This window comes from Schistosoma mansoni, chromosome 3 (genome assembly GCF_000237925.1).
Source record: "Schistosoma mansoni strain Puerto Rico chromosome 3, complete genome".
NCBI classification, from domain to species: Eukaryota; Metazoa; Platyhelminthes; class Trematoda; order Strigeidida; family Schistosomatidae; genus Schistosoma; species Schistosoma mansoni.
In genome coordinates, this window is record NC_031497.1 from 25,474,530 (window position 1) to 25,497,777 (window position 23,248).

Below are 23,248 nucleotides of genomic sequence, written 5' to 3' on the forward strand. Positions count from 1 at the left end.
TAGTTTGTTGTCATTTTTTATCACCACTCATACATTTATCAAATTATTATCAGTCTGTACATTTTGTGTATTATGACAGAGTGGGTTGGAGAATGCTGGCCGGCGGCCTATGCTCCATTGGGAGTAACAGGCGTAAGTAAGTAAGTGTATTATGGGTAATTATCTGCTTTCATTGTTATCACTGACCCATAAATTTATTAGATTGGTTCAGAAATTTTTTAGATATTCATAGAAATTCCTCAGTATATTATGGTATAGCTTGAGAAAGATCTAACTGAGAACCTGATTATTCTCTTAAGTGTATTGCTCTAATTTACATGATATATATATATGCAAGCATACTGAAAATGCGTATTTGCGTAAAACGTAGCCACTCTTATGTACTGTGGATTGCATTCTGTTGTACAATATCTTAATCTATTGTCCTTTATTTAATTAGCTGTACAAAATGACTACTAGTGTTTTACAATGACCGTGTATATTTAGTTAGCCAAAAAGTTTGTTACAACCTTATGATAATCTTAATTATTTCACAAGCTTATATGTTATTCCTTGACTCCATATTTCTCCCCATATTTCCATGAACTCCCTCCGCAGCTTAAAAAGTGGTCTAGCTTCAATTGACTCATGATTTCAACTATGAAAAATACTGAAATCTCCACAAAGCCCCCTCTGATTATTGAAAATGATTTATAAAATTGCTTCCAGAAGGTAGTTAATGGTTTTGCCAAAATATTATTACAAATGGCTGAAGTCATAGAAGATACGTTTACTATGAAACTTCGAATTTACCGAGATGAATAAGCCAAACAAGGTTTTTCAAAGATTTTACTAAGCTTTCTACAATTTATGTATGCGTCTTACATACATTTATCATTTTGGAACGTATTCCAAGTGATCTAATATGAAGACCATTACTTACTTAATTACTTACTCACTTATTTAGTTACGCCTGATACTCCCAATGGAGCATAGGCCGCTGACTAGCACTCTCCAACCTTCTCTGTCTTGGGCCTTCCTTTCTAGTTCTATCTAATTTTTGTTCATGCTTCTCATGTATTCTGTGGTCTTCCTCTTCTCCTTTGGCCTAATATGAAGCTTTTAAAAATCATTAGATCTTAGGTTTTGCACATAGCTGTATTGTAGTTAGCGGTATATTATTTTAGACCTTCCAGACAGACGAAAAAAGCAACATCGCTGAATAATTCCTTTTTACATTCACATAATATTGTTTAGGCAGTTGACTTGAGATTAATACCCACGACTTTTTGCCTTATGCTTTCAATAATGGAATGTGAATTGAACAAATAAATTGAATTGTAAAACCTATGAATGTTATCTATGTTATATCGATTGAGAGCGTGCCCAATTGATATATATAGACGTGAACGTACTGATTCCCGTCAATAAGAGAGGAGTGAATTTATTGATCGCTCAATTAGAGAGCAATGATTTTATCGATCGGATCCAATGATACACAAAAGCCTCATTGAGCAGTTTTGAGTACTTATCAGTACTTATCAGAGTTACCATTCATAATCCTCCACGAGATATAACAGTCTAGAAGCAAGGTGGTCGTAAAGAAATATAAAGCTGTAAAGTTTGATGTAACCCATACGAAATGAAGTAAACGGAAACTATTCATTTTGGGTGTGGTTCTTCTTAAAAATTCATATTTCTAACTATATATAAGAAATATAAATAGTTAAGAATGAGTAGTTCATATGTTTATGACTAAATGTTCTTCATCAATATTTAATTAGGTTACCATGTAACCCTGGTGTAATGATACATTGTGTTAGTTTCCTTTGATTGAATTATCCAACAACTGAAATGATGTATAGTCTGTATTATTGAGTTCTATGAATAACATGCTGGTTTTTTCTTCAATTCTAACTTCATTCATGAATAATGATTGTCACTTGACTTTACTATTCACTTCATTTAATGTTGAACAATCATCATTTGGCTAAATGTAGTTGATTTTTATACACCTCAGACTTATTGACACTTATCAAAGGTACCAATAAAACTAGATTTGTCCTTAAGATTATGAATTAATATGAAAACAATATCTCAATAACCAAAGATAGACAGTGACTAGCAGTGGAATCCAGTTTGACGCGCGTTTCGTCCTATTTGGGACTCGTCAGCTACCAGGACTCAGTAGGTAAGTGGATAACATGATGGCGTTTGAAACGAAAGGTACTGGGTTCGAGTCCTAGAGTGAACATCAACTCTGAGATGCAGGTACATCCAGCTGACAAGTCCCAAATAGATTGAAACGCGCGTCCTGGATTTCACTGCTAGCCATCATAGAAATAATTCAAATCAATTGTGTTGTAATGAAAAGTATCGGTTGACTATTTTAGTAGAGGGATGTACCTTTTACAGTTATGTAATAACCTAACATTAGTAATCATATTCATTTAATTTTAGCAACCAATCATTATCAATAAAGAACAAAATTGTGAAGAAAATTCACAGTTAGTATCGAAGCAAACTTTGTCTATTGATCGTAATGATGTATATAAACAACATGAAAGACAGATTCATCCGAGTAATGTTAATTGTATTGATGAACTTAAAGATGATTCACTTCATAGACATTTATCAGATGCTCGATTACGTCGTCGTCAACGTCGTCAAATGTCTGAAGTTGAAGGTAAGTTTATAGAGTCATTGTTTTATATATCAAATATGTTTAAAAGTGTATTGAATACATCTTTTAATATAAGAATTAGTTTCCATTCCTTTTATGCTGTAAGCAAGTAGAATAGAGTTATTCAAATGAATGAGTTTGTATTAAGGTATGTAAGCGGTTATCAACTGGTTACTCACACCGTTGAATGATATTTCATGCTGAAGAGTCTACAAAAGAAACTGGCTGTATAACCATAGAATCCAGAGGACAACTTATCACGACTTGTCACATATGTTTTTTTTGTTAGTAGTTATTAGTGTGTTAGCTCTTTGCTTATGAAACCTAACAGATGCTGATGGAACTTCGGGTGGGGGTAGTGTGAGATGTTTTACCCTTATGACTGACCTTTTCTAATGGCTATTTTCCGCTATGAGAAGGCAAAATATACTGGTTGTTTGGGCTAAAATGTTTACCGCCATGACACTCCAGCAGTGTCAGCCGTGAGATTTAGTTATCTGGGCTTACTTTATTACTAGTAATCTTACCGCTGTCCAACATAACTACTTGACATAGTGTTTCTCAAAGGAACATGTACTTTAGTCAGTAAAGTTTGATTTTGGCCATGACGATGGATAAGCTTGACTACTACGTAAAAATAGCAGTGACTGTTTTGGAAAGTCAGGAAAATAGATGAATAACTTCAAGCCATAGCTCCTGTTGTCGATAAGTTTATATGAAGTATTGGAATTCCAGAAATGATGCAACATACAACAAGTAGAACTAGATGAGCACAAATGAATGTATTGTATTTGGAATTCGTAATAAATGGGTCACTAAGTACGAAAGAATCATTAGTTCATACAAATACAATAGTTTAGTACAATCAAAAGGAATTGTTAAACATGAGAAGTCAGTAGTTATAAAGGAACAAATAACAAGATAACAAGAAAAATCTACAACAAACTGACAAAATGATTTAAAGATGGATAGTGGCTAGCAGTGGAATCCAGTTTGACGCGCGCCTCGTCCTATTTGGGACTCGTCAGCCGGATGCGCCTGCATCTCAGAGTTGATGTTCACTCTGAGACTCCAAATCAGTACCTTTCGCTTCAAACGCCATCGCGTTATCCACACGGCCACTGAGTCCTGATAGCCACTTGCTTGTGTGATGGGGTGAAGTTTAAATTCATTTACTATTGTTTGTTTTTGAATTAAGGCTATATCGAGGCAATACACACAGTATGCACATATGCCAATTAGAGACTGACCAGTTGCAGTCCTAACACATCGATGGGAAGATTCAAACAAACAATACTAAATGAATTTATGACAAAATGATTTAGTTTCAGTATTATATTACTTATTGATAAAAAGAGTAGGCTGAAATATAATAAATAATACAAAGCTTCAATATCTAGTGTCTATGAAAGACTTTTGAAGATACAGAAGTAAACAATGTTACAAATCCATTCCCTGTTTATCCTTCTTTGGGTCTCGAATTCCTGTCCTCCATGAAAGATACCTTTTCATTCTATCTTTTCAAGTAATATTCCAAAAAGTTAAGTATTTCTCATGATGACTTCTACTACCTCGTTTAGATCTCTTTTTGAAGTTTTCTTATTATTTTCATCTCTTTGTGTTAATATAGTGTAGTAACTTGCGTTAACACATACGTCTGTGCCAAATTCTATTGATGGTATATCATTGCCAATAATGATGTGCATTAATTACTTACTTACACCTGTTACTCCCAATCGAGCATAGGCCGCCGACCAGCATTCTCCAACCCACTCTGTCTTGGGGCTTCTTTTCTAGTTCTATCCAGTTTTTGTTCATTCTTCTCATGTCTATCTCTGTTTCTCGGCATAATGTGTTCTTTGATCTTCCTCTTCTCCTTTGGTCTTCAGGATTCCATATGAGGGCTTGTCTTGTGACGCAGTTGGGTGATTTCCTCAAAGTGTGCCCAATCCACGATATGTATTAATACTGACTAATGAAACGTATGAAGGTCTAAGAATCATTTCTAATATCTCTCAAATGATCATCTGATTAGCCCGACCGTTGCTGCTACCTTGACGTGGTGGTCGGGCTTGCCTATCGTGATGAATCAACCGAGCTATACTGGCTGGAACAATCGTTCCTCAAGGTTCTACCATGCCAGGCAGGTCGTTTGAAGAGCGGTGAGACTAAAAGCAGCAAACCCAAGGTCCGAAGGCGAAGTCGTACTGCTGACTGTACAGAGGTGTGACAGCAGCAAGGTGTTTCCTTCAGACAACCAGCATGACAGCGATGCTGCCTTCCCACAAGGAGGGGTGGGGTTAGAAAAGGTCGACCCTAAAAATGCACACCTCGCCTTATCCCACGGATATCCGTCTCCGGCGGTAAGGCCCTTTGAAGAACGGAGCTAACACAAAAACTACCCACAAAAAGGTCGTGTGTGACCGACCTCAATCAGTTGTCCCTTGGGCACTGCGGTCACGCTCTCAGGTCATTAAGACCACTTCTAACCCAATTTCCTTTTCAGGTACCTCTAGAAGAACCCTTCCACGGTGTGGGAAACCGGGAAGTGATAACTGCCCTCATACCTCTAACAGCACTCAAGACCACTGTATTCATAATCAATCTCCTTCTTCAATTCCTACTATTCCTTCTACCTTGACTTTCAACACTAATCTTCCTCTTCTGGCTTCCTCCTCAAGTGTCACCAACGATTCTAGTGCACGAAATGCTGTCCCAGGTCTACTAAAACCTCGCTCCAAGCTACACATTGGAGCCTTCAACGTACGTACTTTAAGTCAAATCGGTCAACAGGCCTCCTTAGCTAAAACCCTAGAATTTCGTACCATTGATGTATGCTGTGTCTCCGAAACACGCATACAGGATCTTAGTGTGGTCATTCACTTGACCTCACCTCGCCAAAATGGACAGCTAAGGAAATACACCCTCCGTGTATCTGGCGACCCGTTGGCTAGTTCTCGCGGACTTGCAGGTGTAGGCATAGCACTAAGAATAAGGGCAGAACAGGCACTACTAGAATGGATCCCCGTTAACAGTCGCCTGTGTGCTGTCCGGCTAAATGGCTCCGTAAGAACTCGGAAGGATAGGGACACACGTCGTTGCCTTTTCGTCGTTTCTGCCTACGCTCCCACTGACTGCAACCATGATGAAGTGAAAGATGACTTTTACAGAAAGCTCTCTGAACTTCTTTAGAAAGCTAAGTGCTCAGACATAGTAGTCGTAGCGGGTGACTTTAATGCCCAGGTAGGCAGCTTAAATCAAACAGAAAGACATTTAGGTGGGTGTTTTAGTATTTCGGCTCAACGAACCGATAATGGTGATCGTCTGTTGCAACTATGCTCAGACAATCGTTTATTTTTAGCAAGCACTAATTTTAAGCATAAGGAGAGACATCGTCTAACATGGCGACCACCTTCACCAAACTAACGATGGACTCAAATAGACCATATTGTCATCAGTCATCGTTGGAGAGGCTCAATAGAAGATTGTCGCTCGTATTGGGATACATGTTTAGACTCTGACCACGCTTTAATACGAGCGCGCATTTGTCTGCGCCTCAATGGACGCAGGAAAAGTACACTAAGAAGACCCATTAGGATTGAACTGGAGGACGAGAAAGCCAAATGCGAATTCCAGAAGCAACTGAGTTCACATCTAGGCAGTTCTGTAAACGAGACTGACCCAGATGCTGCTTGGAAAGACACACGAACAGCTGTGGAAACAGCAGTAACATCTATTAGTTATTTAAACCATAGGGCTCCAAAATACCAGTGGATTTCTTCTAAGTCTATTTCACTGATGGATTCGCGTAAACTCATCCCATCAGGCTCTGAACACGACGAAGAGCGTAAACAAATTAGATCTAGATTAACTAAAAATCTAAGGAACGATCGTGAGCAGTGGTGGGCAACGAAAGCAAAAGAGATGGAAAAGGCAGCGGCTGTAGGCAACACCAGGCAACTATTCAGACTAATAAAAGAAACCGGAATTAAGAAGTCAAGTGTAAGTGAGACAATCTCGGAAAAAGACGGAACCCTTTAAGGAGCAGTTTAGCTGGCCTTCAGCTACTGCACAACTACCCACTATTCCCAGAAAACCTGAATGGAACATTGAAGTAGGCCCCCTGACCCTACTTGAAGTTCAAAAGGCTATAGGTAATCTGAAACGAGGAAGAGCAGCTGGTCCAGATGGATTGGCTCCAGAGGTCTTTAAATATGGTGGTCCAATTTTAGCGATTAGGTTGACTAATATTCTGGCTAAAATCTGGGAGATGAACGTAATCCCATCTGACTGGTCACAATCACTGATTGTCCCAATATATAAAAAGGGGTCAAAATCATCCTGCGATAACCATAGAGGGATTAGTCTGACTAACATGGCATCTAAAATACTTGCCTCAATAATTATCAGGCGCCTAACTAAGACTCGTGAACTGCAAACACAAGAAAGTCAGGCTGGCTTCAGACCTGGTCGTGGCTGTATCGACCACATATTCACCATTCGTCAAGTTTTAGAGCACAGACATACTTATCGGCGTCCGACAATGATAGTTTTTCTTGACTTGAAAGCAGCATTTGACTCTGTAGACCGAGAGGTTCTGTGGCAGTGTCTGTCATTAAAAGGTGTACCTCAGAAGTACATAAACCTTGTGAAGGCTCTTTACTCGAACACTATCAGTCGAGTCAGAGCTTATGGCGAACTATCATGTAATTTTACAACCTCAGGTGGTGTCCGTCAAGGCTGTCCACTATCCCCATTTTTGTTTAATTTCATTATAGACCTTCTGCTGGAAATAGCACTCTCGTCGACTGAATTTTCAGGAATTGATCTCCTACCAGGGGGACCACTAATCGACTTAGAATACGCAGATAACATAGTCCTGTTTGGTGAAGACGCTGACAAAATGCAGAGTCTTCTGTTGGAACTCAGTAATAATGCCAGGATGTTTGGGATGCGTTTCTCCCGATCCAAATGTAAATTGTTACTCCAGGACTGACCTGCGTCAACACCTGAACTAAGGATAGGGAGTGAAGTAGTCGAACGCGTGGACAACTTCACTTATCTTGGAAGTCTGATCAGCCCTAATGGGTTGGTGTCTGACGAAATCTCAGCACGGATTCAAAAAGCTCGTTTGGCTTTTGCCAACTTACGTCACCTATGGCGAAGACGAGATATCCGTCTATCAATTAAGGGACGAGCATACTGCGCATCAGTTCGCTCTGTTCTACTTTACGGCTGTGAAACATGGCCATTAAGAGTAGAAGATACTCGTAGGTTACTAGTATTTGACCACAGATGTCTTAGAAATATTGCTCGCATCTGCTGGGATAACCGGGTAAGTAATAGTGAGGTTAGACGCAGGGTATTAGGGAACGATGGTAAATCAGTTGATGAGGTCATGAATCTTCATCGACTGAGATGGTTGGACCACGTGTTACGTATGCCTGAACACCGATTACCACGACGCGCTATGATGACTAGTATTGGGGATGGTTGGAAGAGAGTTAGGGGCGGCCAAACCAAAACATGGCATCAGTGTTTGAAGTCACTAACTTCTAGCCTGAGCCATGTTGGCAGATGCAGACTACCTGGTTGGGGTCCGCGTGACTATCGTAACCAATGGTTGGAGACTCTAGGTGACATGGCTCAGAATCGATCACAATGGTGTAGGTGTATACACTCTTTATCTTCCCTTAAACCTTGAGATTAAAATTGCTTCATAACTTTCTTCCTTCTTGTACTATATCCTTATATACAACCTATAATTTATATACTACCACCACCACTAAATTAACTACTATGAATCCGGTGTTGATCTTTTTGTGCTAACGAGGTATGGCAACTTGGACCGATGCATATATGTGCCTGGTCCTACGTTGTGACTGACTGACTGACTCATCTGATTAACTCCTCTAACTTTTCTCATGAGAAGAAGTGGTGAAATTATAGATTTTATGATTCTAAGTGCTCTCTATAAAACAATGAGACTTCAATCATGTACGTAAACTGTTGTCTTAATGTAAATTATGCTTTAAATTTTAAAAAAAATAAGGCCGTCTGCCAATTTGTTGCGATATTATGTCCGGCTTTTATCACGTGATTTATCCACCAATCGGAATACGACTTTTCCAATCTGAGCACTGTGTCAAACCAATAACTTCGACCAGTATGAGCAGTCTAGCGTACTTATCGGTCGCTTGTCCAACTAGCCCTTCCATTTGAGTCCAAAACACCAGTTACAGCTTCTGCTATGCGAATCATTTATTTCAAGCATTCTCAGTTTATATACCAGACAAACAGACCACATCAAACCATCAAATAAAAAATAACATTTGTACAAGATCATGCCAAATGTGGCTGTGAATATGGGAGACAATAATCAATAAACTGAGTATAATTTAGGAAGAGTAATTCGTATAATAATAATCCATAGGTCAAATTGAAGCTTATAAACAGATGAATATAGACATAGATAATCTAGTTACTGAATAGTTATACAATAGGAATATACATAGAATAATCGCCCATTAATAAGTCCTGGGAGTTACCTGTACTTATGTCTTCACTAGGATATAACAAATTACATACTAACTATTACTCTTAATAAAGATGAAGGCCAAAGAACACATTACGTCGAGAAATAGAAGCAGATATGTAAAGGATGAATAACAACTGGAAAGGATTGCCCAGAACAGAGTTGAATGGAGAATGCTGATGGGTAGTCTATGCTCTTCCACGAGGGGTAACAGGCGTAAGTAAGTAAGTATTACTATTATTCAATCACATTCCACACGGTAACAGACATATAGGTAAGTTTATTCTATTTTATCATGAATTTACTTAACATATAAATCTAAAGATGCCGGCTCAGTGGTCTATCGGTTAAGTGCTCTGGCGTGAGACTGGTGGGTCCTAGATTCGAGTCTCGCGAGTCCGGGATCGTGGATGTGCACTGCTAAGGAGTCCCATAATAGTACAGAACTGCAGTCCAATGCTTCCAGGTTTTCCATGGTAGTCTAGCTTCAATTGACTCATGATTTCAACTATGAAGAATACTGAAATCTCCACAAAACCCCTTCTAAGAATGCTTTTTTATTATTTTAGGTGAACAACAACATCATCTTCATCATCAACAATTAAAGTATGAATATCAAAAAGAACATGTTCAAACTATCAAATCTTCAAGGTCGAATAATAATAATAATCACCATAGTAACCATTCAAATTTAAAATTACATAAAATATCAAAATTTCATTTTTATTCATTTTCTATATTACCAGTATCAATGTTACCTAAATTATATAAAAATTATAAAAATAATTTAATCACTAACATAGTAACTAAACATAATCCATTGAATGATAATCATTATCTAGAGGTTATAAAGGATCAAAATATTGAACAATTGTTAACCAATCAAATTCATTGTAATATAAGTTCATCTCCATCATCAGGTATTGATCAAATCAAGAAGGTATTTATTATATTATCCGAATTTATATTCAAGTTTTTTGTGTAAACTATTGATATTATTCAGATATTTGAGTTGAAATGATGGTGAATAGAACTGTTATAGGGGGGGGCTGGTACTATATATCAAGTTCATTTAGGTTGTTCTAGCCTTTGGATAGACGAATCCGTCTAGCAACCAAAGGACGGGTTTACTGTGCAGTAGTTCGTTCTATCCTACATTATGGCAGTGAAACATGGCCGGTAAGAGTAGAGGATATTCATAGGCTACTAATATTCGATCATAGGTGTCTTCGACGCATTGCTTGTATATCCTGGGACCACCGAGTAAGTAATTCAGTTGTTAGGAAACCGGTATTAGGTAAGGATGGCAAATCGATTGATGAAGTAGTGAAACTTCATCAGTTGAGATGGCTGGGACACGTGTTATGTATGCCCAACCATCGACTGCCCCGACGTGCAATGCTTTATGGTGTAGGAGTAGGTTGGAAGAAAGCTAGGGTCGGCCAGACCAAAACGTGGCACAAATCCATGAAGTCACTGACAAGTGGACTGGGCCGTGTTGGTAGGTGTAAACTACCTGGATGGGATTCGTGAGATGATAGCAACTGATGGTTAGAGATCTTGAATGACATGACTCAAAATCGTTTGCAATAGCAAAGGTGCATCCACTCTTTGTGTTCTACCAAATTCTAATCTTCTGAATTCCTCATGTCCGTATCCTTTTTCTCTTTCCAAATTTATTTCACTGTATTATACTCCTTCAATAACATCTTCAAACCCTTATCTTTCACATAGTACTTATACTCTTACTACTACTACCACTATGGGATTTGAATTGACAACTTCATCTCTGTGCTAATATGGTATGGCACTTCGAACTGATGTACGTACGTACGAAGTTCCACGTTGTGGCCGACAACGACGAGACTATAGTTTACGGACGAACTAATCAGATTTATGATAATAGGTCTTGAATTTTGGCGAGAAATTAATTTGCTCATTTGGATTAATAGGGTTTTGACACTATAGCTAATGTCAGTTTGTAATAAAAACCCTAAATCTAATTTCTAACCGTAACTATCAATTGTAAATCATAATTCTAATTTCTCACACTGGTTTAATAACCCTCATTTAGCCACAGTATGTAGGTGGACATTCCCAAGGTTTTTTACTGTCGTCCAAAGGTCGTCCATAAATTACAGTCTCACTGAGTTCGCTAATATGCCTTCTCCAATGCATTTCTCTTCGCTTCCTTCGCTGTGTCTCCCTGATTATCTGTCCAGATCAATGAGTTTACGAAATGTACGTATTCAAACTTCATTCTCATATTTGACTTAATTAATTCCGTTATTTATCAACGCGATTTACGTCGATGATTATACACAAGGATAGCTAGGATGTATATTTCGACAGCAGTCATTCGTCCGATCTAGCCGGAGCCAGATATTTAAGGGCCACTAAACTATGTTTATCTGTTAAACAAGAAGTAGCAGTTAAGTTCAGAACTGATCAATTCTATGTACCCAGGGTTGATGTTCACATAAAGATTGGAACCATGTAGCTGTTGCTTTAAGCACAGCTTATACATTATCTATTAAGCTAGTGGGTTTTGACAACCACCAACTTCTTCAACAAATGTGATATATTCAAGAGTCAGTTTGAACGTCAATACTGGAAAAGCAATACATCCATATGATGAGCCCTTAAATAAAAGGAAACCTTCATCGTAGATTCAATAATTAGCCACCATCAGAATCATAATCAACTTATAATAAAAAGAATTATGGGGCATTTATTCAAGGAACTCATATGTGAACAGAAGCTAATAAAATGCAGTTCTAAATATCAACAACTTTTGAAAATCAAAAACTTTAACAAGTACCTTCACTCGGCGTTGTATACTTGTATCTTCCCATTGTTATTTAGGACTGCAATTGATCAGTCTCTTGTTGGAATATGAGTATCCTGTGCGGATGTTAGGATATTCACAGGAATATCCCAAAATTATCTCGAAAGTAAAGTCGTATGTTTTCAGACTCTTCACATATTTCGCATGTTATTTTCTATCGGTCATTATTTACAGTTGTCCTAACTATGACTTTCACGTGTCGTTTCCCTATTGGTCAATTTTGAGTTGTCCTAATTATAACCTTTACGTGTCCTTTCTTTCCATTGGTTACTGTTCATAGTCATTTTAACTGTATAAATATGCCTTGTCTGTAAACCACTTTTGTTGTGCTGCTGACCCCATAAACAATTCTCATTTAACGGCTGTGTTCTGATTTACTGGAGTTGGGGAACAGTATTGGGGTCGAACTAGGATATCTGAATTTGGTCAATCGGTAGAATTTCGTGTAGTCCTATCGCAATACATAATATTTAGGCAGTTTATATTAGCGGACTACCTCGATATTGCCTGAAGTCACAAGCTTTATATAACTTCCTCACATTGTACAAGCAATTGACTATCAGGACTCAGTAGCCAAGTGGATAACGCAATGGCGTTTGTAGCAAACGGTACTGGGTTCGAGTCCCAAAAGTGAACATCAACTCTGAGATGCAGATACATCCAGCCGACTAGTCCCAAACAGGTCAAACTGGATTCCACTGTTAGCCACTATCGGTCTTTGCATACAATGCTTGTGAATTAGGGCTATATCGAGGCAATACGCACAGTATGCACATATGCCAATTAGAGACTGACCAGTTGCAGTCCTAAACATCAATGGGAAGATTCAAACAAACAATACTAAGTGAATTATCTAATATTGTTTTGGAAATTCTTGATTTAATATTCATTACTGACTAACATAATCTTTAAACTACTTAAACATCAAATGAATTTAGTTGAGAGGTGTTTCGTCAACATATAAATGGGTCAGTATAACATTATGCCGGTTAGTTATACATGGAATAACAGTCCGAAACACTCTAGTAGGTGAGGAATACATCATGACAATTTAAGGTAACATGTAATTGATTAATTAGAACTATGACTAGAAGTAAATTCCAGATGATATACATTTTGTATTATGTTCATGTTTCCAGAACGTTCTAGAATGTAAATCGAATTCTACATCACAAACGAAGCAAACGGATCCAAATCCTTTGGATCATATTTTATCAAGTGATCAATTTAAAGATATTTCCAGAAAAGAAAATTGGAATGATAATATACAAGTTTATTCTACTGAACAAGATAATAGACAAAATGATATTAACAATCAATTAGTACATCAAAAGTAGGTTGCATTATAAAGTTACTTTTTGTTGCTCAGTAATTCTTTTATTGATTTATAAAAAACTCAATGAATACAGTGATCTTGAGTACTGTTAGAGGTATGAGAACGGTTACACTTCCCGGTTGCTCACACCGTGGAAGGGTTCTTCAAGAGGGGTGGTCTTAGTGACCTGAGAGCATGACCGCAGTGCCCGAAGGACAACTGTTTGAGGTCGGTCGCATACGAGATTTTGTGAGTAATTTTCGTGTTAGCTCTGTACTTGTTGAGACCTTACTGCCGGAGACGGAAATCTGTGGGATGGAGTGGGGTGTGCATTTTAGGGTCGACCTCTTCTAACCCTACCGTACCTTTGTGGAAAGGCAGCATCGCTGTTATGCTGGTTGTTTGAAGTAAGCACCTTACTGCCGTCACACCTTTCTACAATCAGCAGTAAAACTTCGCCTTCGGACGTTGGGTTTCTGCGTTCGGTTTTACCGTTCTTCAAATGACTTGTCGGGCATGGTAGAACCTTGAGGAACGATTGTTCCAGCCAGTATAGCTCGATTGGTTCATCACGATAGGTAAGCCCGACCACCACGTCAAGGTAGCAGCTGGTTAACATTTATCTTTTAACAATTTTTTTAAATAAACAGATTTATTTAAACAATGAGTAGTATTTTACATAACTTCAAGGGGGGGGGTCAGTGGTTAAATCACCAGGATTTTTCTATTTGGTCTAGCGTTTCAGAACATTACCGTCTACCTAGGTCCTGCCAGATTGTTACTAGAATTAGCCTCGTAAAAACAGTATACCTTGATGCCATATACATAAACTTGTAGTTAAATGAGCTACACTAACTAATTGATCAAAATTTTGTATTTTGAAAAAGACATTTCAACTATTTAGCTCTCCGATTTATTCTTAATAAACGTTCATTACTTTAAATGAGTGAAACCTAATCAGTTATGCTTTATCACTTCTGTTTTGATCTATTAAATCGTCTGATCTAATGGAACTAGGTATATTAGATAAAATTACAGTTGAGTTGGTGGAGAAGATTTGTAACTCAGGTGGGTGATTTTGATGTAGGTTTGTTCTCTGAGCTGGATGGTTTGGTCGTGGAGCTTACATCGTCCTTCTGAACGACATCATCAGCACCTACATCAAAATTACAGGTGATTTCCCAAGCACAACTACGAACGATTACTTACTTACGCCTGTTACCCCTCGTCGAGCAGCATAGGCCGCTCACCAACATGCTCCATCCAACTCTGTCCTGGGCAATCCTTTCCATTTCTTTCCAGTTAAAATTCATGCTTTACATATGTGCTTCTATTTCACGGCGTATTGTGTTCTTTGGCTTTCCTCTTTTCCGTTTCTCTTCCGGATTCTATGTTAGGGCTTGCCTTGTGATGCAGTTGGGTGATTAACTATGAACAATGATCGGGCTGATTCTTATGAAATAAGGAATAATATCTAGGAGAATTTCATTCTAGGTTAGCTTTGTTCATAGTTTGTTAAGAATATTCAATGCGAGTATAGTTTTTTTAAAAATCTTAATTTGACTTTAGCTAGAGAGCCACAGAAAACTAAAAAACACAAGACATTCATTTCCTCTAAATACTGGGCTTAACTGTCATAGATCGAAAGATGAATCTTTTTGTCCTTAAAGTGAGTTCGTTGACTATAGATAACCTAACTGACAACTAGAGGTTCAAGTTTAATCGATTCATAGTACTACGCAGTCATAATTCGTTTTCACTGGTCAGTGGTTGACTTTCCAATGCCTCCTTATTTTTGAAGATTGTTTAACTAATATTAGTCCATGATGCAGATAATCAAATTTTTGCATTGGAAACTACATATGTTGATGAGGATTCTTGAATTATTCCCACTGTTAATTTCTTTTACCGATTTCCTAGCTTATCTTATATCTATTTTTAATCCAGTTACGATTTTTCTGATCAACGTCTTAATTTTATTTTCAGTAAGGAGTTGTGAAGATTGTTGAATTTCATTAAAATCATGAACCGATCTAAGTTAGAGTTTCAATAAGAATTCATGACTAGTGGAGCTTAATCATGTCGGGTGTAAGGTAATTACCCACCAAAGACAATAGAAGGCGGTCGCTTAATGTCACGGATTGATTGAAGTTACATATTAACACTTTTGGATACAAACTCACTGGTCTAGAGGTTTGGCGTTCACGCGAGACCGTAGGTTTTGGATTCGATTCCTGAGTGAAGAGTCGTAGATGAGCACTGCTTAAAAGTCTTTTACTAGGATGGAAGGACTATCTAATGCTTCAAAGTTTTCGATGGTGGTCTAACTTGGATCGGTCCATGATTTTAATGTAAGTCCTAATTTTATTCTGATAAATGTTCGAGTTGATTTATTGCAACTATTGTCTGTGACTTTATCAATGAAATTCAATCACTAAGAAATACTATCGAAATACGACATTGGTTACCTCTGACTGGTCAATCAATGTAAATATTTTAGCCATACAAGAGGTCCAGATATCTTATTAGTAGTTTCAGACTGTAAACCTGGGTGTCACAGGTTTGAATTGCGAAGGAAGTATAAAGTTCTTAATGATTATACATACGCCTTGGTGATGAGTACCGACTGACATTAAATTTATGTCAAAGAGGATCTCCTATTAACGATCTTTAAACACTACAATAATCTAGTCATAACCTTATCCAGCAACTCATAAAGTATCCATACCATCTAACCTGGTTTTATTGAGAATGTGAAATTGTAATGAAAGATGGGAATTATCTTCTACACCCCAAGAAGTTTATTGTCTATTGGGTTCAGTGAGATCATAATTATACGAATTAATCCATCTCCAAATTGTGAGGATGGTCCATAGGTGAAGTCGAAGAAGCTCTAAGAAGCCCAGAAGGAGCCCGACGTATTCCTTCCAATCAGCTTTTGGAAGAATATTCTAGAATTGCTACGTGGAGCTTCCCTATTGGACAATGCTGATAACTCCCTGTATGCGGATTGGATAACTATAATGATGATTTTGTTTCCACTAAAAACTATAAATACCTGACAGTTTTGTACCATAATTAACACTGTTTGGAATAACATTCCTTCTACCTGTTTTCTGATTTGTGACTTGGGAGGGTTCTAGCGTTCGAGTGCTCAAGTATCGTGCGATAGACTAAGAAATCTAAGTTCGAGATACAACACAAATCTACCAGTATACTATCTTTTTTACATTTCAGTGATGATAAAGAAATTGAAGCTGTTGTAAACTGTTTAGCAGATACTTTAAAAGACGGTTGTCATCCTGGTGCACCTGCGATAATTCCACGTTGTAAAAATGGTAACAAAGTACCAACTGTACTTGCTAATTCGAACAATTGTCTAAGTAAAGACCAGAGGTTGTTATTCAAGCCTAATTTAGAGGATAATGGACCAATTGAACCAAGTAGGTTGTAAATATTTTTATTTCATTGAATAGTTTTATAGGGATTACTTTGCTTTGAAAACAGTTCTCATCACGGACTGACATTTAACTGATAACTAATTAACAACTACACAGCACTAGATCGCTGCTTTATTCTAATTTGTGACTCTTTAGAAGTGTTTACCCAAAACCCTGTATAGTCAGATCGAAGCGAGGCGAATGGAAGTGAGGCAAAGCAAAGTTAGGCGAAGGCAAAGCGACTAATTGAAAAAGGTTTGAGGTGACTCAGGAATAATGAATAAATTGGTCTGTCCGAAAGCTAGAATAAGATATGTAGGCTTGACATAGCAACCGACACTACAAGTGTATCATTATGATAGCTAATAATATGAGAATATGCATGAATTACTGAAATATAAAACACTATTTGTTTGCTACAGATTAGTTCAAAAACTGTTTAACTAGTTTGAACGTCTATAAATAAACCTGTACATGGGCAAGGGCAATATAAACTATATATTGAAGTGGAAGCAAAAGGTGGCATCGACCTCGTGACTTCCGAAGGAACTTGGCTTTCATCATGAGGCGTCATAATTCTTCCTTCAACTCTCAGAGCAGAGTTTAAATTGTTTGAATTATTTTTTCTGGTTAGTGTTTTTTAGCGAGTTGGTTTTCTATGGGATGGGGTCGCTAACCCCATGCCTAACCCTCCTCTTTTATCCGGGCTTGAGACCGGCAGCAGCTCCGGAGGGGCTACAGGCGGATTTGGAGTGGAAGCGAAAGATGTAATAAATTTATATTACTGAAACAGATTTTGTACGATGTTGATTTTGTCTGATGCATGCAACCTGAGATTATTATTATCTCCTAGATTCAACAAAGAAATCTATTATGTATTGTTCGTTTGAATCTTCCCATTGATGTTTAGGACTGCAATGGGAAGACTCAAACAAGCAATACAAAATGAATTTACACCTTACCCTATCTCACAAGCTAATGGCTATCAGGACTCAGTAGCTAAGTGGATAACGTGATGGCGCTTGAAGTGAGTGGTACTGGGTTCGAGTACCAGAGTGAACATCAACTCTGAGATGCAGGTACATTCAGCTAATTAAGCTACCTACAACATTTCGCCCGCCCATTTCAAATTGAACTATTCATAAACCTTTCTAAGTGTTTTTTTAAACTACTTAAAAACACCTTTATGTTCATTAGGGAAGCCTTGATCTGCAGAGTTTAACTGTGACAGCAGCTATTTTCATCGGTTCCACTGGATGATCATCACATTATCTTGGGAATATATAGAACTTAGAAATATGTAACATTGAATTCCTGTTCTCCGATTCAAAAGTTGATGAACTTGGAGTGAAATCTAAGTCTCCGAAGTTCTGTTTTATGTACGTTCATGAGGGTTCCCATACAAAGAATAGAAAGTAGTTAAATCCCTGCATAATTCCCATTAGTTTTTCAGATATTGTCAGTTCCTGATACCAGATAACTTTACTGTAAACTACTTTTCTTATTATAATGGCTTTAAAAAGCATGGAGGTTTACCATCAAAATGTTATTCTTTGCTAAATCACAGATTCTCTAAGTATTATCTTATAATGAGATAGTAGTAAATGTATAAGAAAGATTGAGAAAATAGTTTCAACTAGGGTTTTCTGGACTTGTTCCCATAAAATTTTCATAAGCGCAATCATTAAGCCACTTTATAGATAGTAGACACAGTGCAGACATCAGTAAAGTAATCAAAATCATTTGTTATTCACATATGATTATAAATTCCTTTACTTTATTATTACTGACTTTACTTACTTACGCCTGTTACCCCTCGTGGAGGAGCATAGGCCGCCCACCAGCATTCTCCATCCAACTCTGTCCTGGGCAATCCAGGACAGAGTGTTCTAACAACCAGAGCAACACTTTATTATATTTACGAATAATTATTGTCTCTTTTCGTCTATTCTAAATTACTGTTTTTTCAACACATAAGTAATTTAATAGTTGAATTCATGATTCTAATAAAGTTAGACCACCATGGAAAACCTGGAGGCACTAGACGGCCGTTTCGCCCTATTATGAGACTCATCAATACCTTTAGATGCCGGCTCAGTGGTCTAGAGTTTAAGCGTTGGCGAGTGAGACCGAAGGTCCTGGGTTCAAATCCTGCGAGCGGAATCCTGGATGTGCACTGCTAAGGGAGTCTTATACTAGGACGAAATGGTTGTCCAGTGCTTTCAGAATTCCAATGGTGGTCTAGCTTTAATCGACTTATGAGTTCAACTACTTAATTTTTATAAGTATGTGTCAATCATAATTATGTTAAATTACATGTTCTGTTTATTATACCACTCATTCATATTGAAACATCCATCTTGTAGATTTTATTGTCCATACTATGTTGAATTCCTATAAGAAAGTAATTGACTGTTCAATCGTTTATTGTTCAATTTTTTTTGTTTGTTTTTTTTCTTTAGAAGAAGAAACAATCAATCGATCTGTACATTTAAAACAACGTTTTGTAGAACTACACAGGTATGATATTTTATATATATTTCTTTGACAATGTAAATCATAAACGAAACACTGTATAAACAATGAGACTAATCAATTAAGTTTAGTATTGGAATCTAAGATAATTTTTAAGCGCTTTGGCGCGAGACTGGTAAGTCCCAGGTTTGAATCTCGCGAGGCGGGATCGTGAGTGCGCACTTCTGAGGAGTTCCACAATAGGACGAAACGGACGTCCATTGCTTCAAGGTTTTCCATGGTGGTCTAGCTTCAATTGACCCATGATCTCAACTATATCAAATTACTAAAATCTTCATAAAACCCCCTTCTGATAATGATCAGATGCAGTGACTGGCTCCATGAGGTATTTCTGGGAGTTCTAGTGAGAAGCAGTAACCAGTGCAGTTCAACCAGGTCTGTTGTGAGATATCAACTCACTGAAGACATTGGTGAATGGTTGCTCAACTTCGTGGGTTGGTTGAAGTTAGACATTAACACCGTTGGATGCCGGCCGACTCAGTGATCTATCGGTTAAGTGCTGGCGCGCAATACTGATAGGTCCTGAGTTCAAATCTCGTGAGGCGAGGTCGTGAGTGCGCACTGCTGAGGAGTAGCACAATAGGATGAGACGACCGTCCAGTGCTTCCAGGTTTTCCATGGTGGTCTAGCTTTAATCGACTTATGCTTTTAACTATGAAAAGTATATGTATCGTATTGATCCATAAATAGTTCTCAAAAGTTATCATTCATAATTCTCGTTAGGATATAACAATAAGTTTATTATACTTTTGATAGTGAACACAATGGAGACGATTGCTGAATCCAGTAGTGAATATCAGTAAGGTCCAACTGTGAATTTATTCATTATGACATTCAATGAAGTTATAGTGATTTGAATTTAATCAGTCTGTTAGAAGGATATGGATTGAATTAAAGTATGAACCGTGTAGAATTGTGTTGAGGCACGTTGACTAGCTATTTACTAACCAATCAGCGCAAGCGGATATTTGGTGAAGGCTCATGAATCTTCTTATGTAAAAATTATAAATAGACTAACGTTTTTCTTATTGCGATTCCCATTTCCATTCACCCTTCTTATTTGGAATATATTTATTTTCCTTTTCAACTGTGTTCTGATTTGGGGACTTGGCGAGTGAAATTGTGTCCATGAGTATTAAGCAATAACAGTAGCTGGGCCGTAATAGGAGAATTCATAACACAGTATAAAGTAAATTTGTAAATACATGAATTCATTGGTAGATTATTCGAAATTCGGTACTTGGATGTTGTGGTAAATGTCCATATAGCATCAGCGTCTATACTCTTCGTTTGTATTTCGGACCATTTCAATTACATTTCAGTTATAGTGATACCGGATTAACATTTCAGTAGCAACCATGTCTCAACAACTCATTGAATAAGACTTTGATATCCATGGTGAGATATTCTGAATCCAAGTCTTTGGGGAGTACATAGGTACTAGAAAACAAATTATTCCAGCTGATTAGTTTCGAAGAAGAAGTTGTACTTGTCTCGGATTATAATGTTGCCCAAATATTAGTTTGTAAATGTCGATAATATCATGATATCTGCTGTAAAAATCCACATGCCGAAATCGGCCAGTCAAATTCATTTTATTATATCAACAATCAATTATAAAATATTATCAGAAGGGGTTTTGTGGAGATTTCAGTATTTTCATAGTTGAAAGCATTAGTCAATTGAAGCTAGACCGCCAAAAAAACCTGGAAGCATTGGACGGCCGTTTCGTCCTATTTTAGGACTCCTCAGCAGTGAGCAGTGAGCTGAGTAAACGAGTAAACAATCCATTTTTACTCAGAATTATAAATATAACTCTGTATTATTGTTCTTTTCATTGAACCGATCAATAGGGAATGTATAAAGAATGTGGGCTTGAAGAGGCTACATGAAGCTTACGAAATTCTTGATCAAGATGTATCTTCAGAATCTCAAGAGGTAAACTGCTTAGAATTCATCATTTTGACGCCATAAATATTTTGAATTTCAATTATTTCCGAGAAAATTCAAACAGTCATTTGTTATTGATACTTAACCGCTGCCTATCTCAGTAGGAAATGATTGACAGATTAATATTAGTTTCAGAAAAACTAGTGACCAAAACAAGATATGGTATCGGTCCAGGAAGGTGTTGACTACTGATTGAAGCTATGCTGATACATGCAAACATGTAGGCTGAAGACTGGACAATGATTGTAACTTTTGGTTGAGGACCCAAGGTGACGGTGTGCAAGCCGGTCTAAATTTTAATATTGTTCCATGCTTTTTATTTCCGCGTTTCATTTCTTCCTTTTAGAACTATAATCTTACTACCATTGATAACGTTACTGTACCGTACCAGTAGCGATGATTCTAAAAATCCAGTTGTTACATATGCCAACGTTCGGTTGCTCACAGAAAATACTCACCCCTTCCCCTAAAAACTATTCCGAACTGGAGATAAATCAACTGACTACCCCCTGCTATATTGTATTATTTAGACTTTCAAAACCAGGTAATTATGTATGGGAAAATGAGTTCAAAATACTTGGTAGATAATTAACCTCATCGAGTACTTAAATAGGACATTTAAGATGAACATTTGAAGTATAGATTGTATTGGTTGAAGCTAGACATTAACACCGTTGAATGCCTGCTTAGCGGTCTAGTGGTTAAGCGTTCATGTTCGAGACCAAAGGTCCTGGGTTCGGATCCCGAGAACAGGATCGTGGGTGCGCACTGTTGGGGTTCCATACTAGAACGGCACGGCCGTTCAATGCTTCCAAGTTCTCAATGGTGGTCTAACATTGATCGATTCATGATGGTAACTTGAATTGAACCAAATTTGCAACCGATTGTAATCTGAGTATGATAGACTGATTGCTGACTGATTGAAGTAATTTTAATTGAATTGTTAAGGGTTTATGAAACAGTAAATTCAATAGATGGATAGATTATTAGTTGTTTTTGAAGGTCTATTAGACAATATTCCTGTTTATCATTTATAAATTTATGTATTCCCGAAATTCTAGGGGAACAATATGACCGATGAAATTAATTAACTAGTTAGTGATGAACTGAATTACTGATTATATTCGATGTAGATCGTAATACAACAAGAATTAATTGAAGATGAAAATATGACTCACTTGATTTATTATCAGATCAATAGGATCATAAAAGCCGAATCAGTCAGTCAGTCAGCTACAACGTAGGACCAGGCACATTTATGCATCGATCCAAGTTGCTATACCTCGTTAGCACAAAAAGATGAACACCGGATTCATAGAAATAGTTAATTTAATGGTGGTAATATATAAAATATAGGTTGTATATAAGGATATAGTATAGGAAGAAAGACAGTTATGAAGCAATTTTAATCTCAAGGTTTAAGGAAACATAAAGAGTGTATACACCTACACCATTGTGATCGATTCTGAGCCATGTCACCTAGAGTCTCCAACCATTGGTTACGATAGTCACGCGGACCCCAACCAGGTAGTCTGCATCTGCCAACATGGCTCAGGCTAGAAGTTAGTGACTTCAAACACTGATGCCATGTTTTGGTTTGGCCGCCCCTAACTCTCTTCCAACCATCCCCAATACTAGTCATCATAGCGCGTCGTGGTAATCGGTGTTCAGGCATACGTAACACGTGGCCCAACCATCTCAGTCGATGAAGATTCATCACCTCATCAACTGATTTACCATCGTTCCCTAATACCCTGCACCGAACCTCAGAAGATGCGAGCAATACTTCTAAGACATCTGTGGTCAAATACTAGTAACCTACGAGTATCTTCTACTCTTAATGGCCATGTTTCACAGCCGTAAAGTAGAACAGAGCGAACTGCTGCGCAGTATGCTCGTCCCTTAATTGATAGACGGATATCTCGTCTTCGCCATAGGTGACGTAAGTTGGCAAAAGCCAAAC

The 23,248-nt window shown here is 37.6% G+C and overlaps 1 protein-coding gene across 1 annotated transcript in view; it reads left to right on the forward strand.

Annotated features, from left to right (window-relative positions):
- The window catches only part of Smp_176970 (serine/threonine kinase), a gene marked incomplete at both ends in the record, with an annotated part of 25,975 nt that extends 4,666 nt beyond the window's left edge, over positions 1-21,309 (forward strand). Inside the window, 6 exons of the mRNA XM_018799770.1 lie at positions 2,462-2,665; positions 10,040-10,137; positions 13,185-13,378; positions 16,598-16,803; positions 19,263-19,320; positions 21,189-21,309. Of these exons, the coding sequence (XP_018651526.1) occupies positions 2,462-2,665; positions 10,040-10,137; positions 13,185-13,378; positions 16,598-16,803; positions 19,263-19,320; positions 21,189-21,309 (881 nt within the window). The remainder of the gene's footprint in view (positions 1-2,461; positions 2,666-10,039; positions 10,138-13,184; positions 13,379-16,597; positions 16,804-19,262; positions 19,321-21,188) is intronic.
- Positions 21,310-23,248: the final 1,939 nt, after the last annotated feature.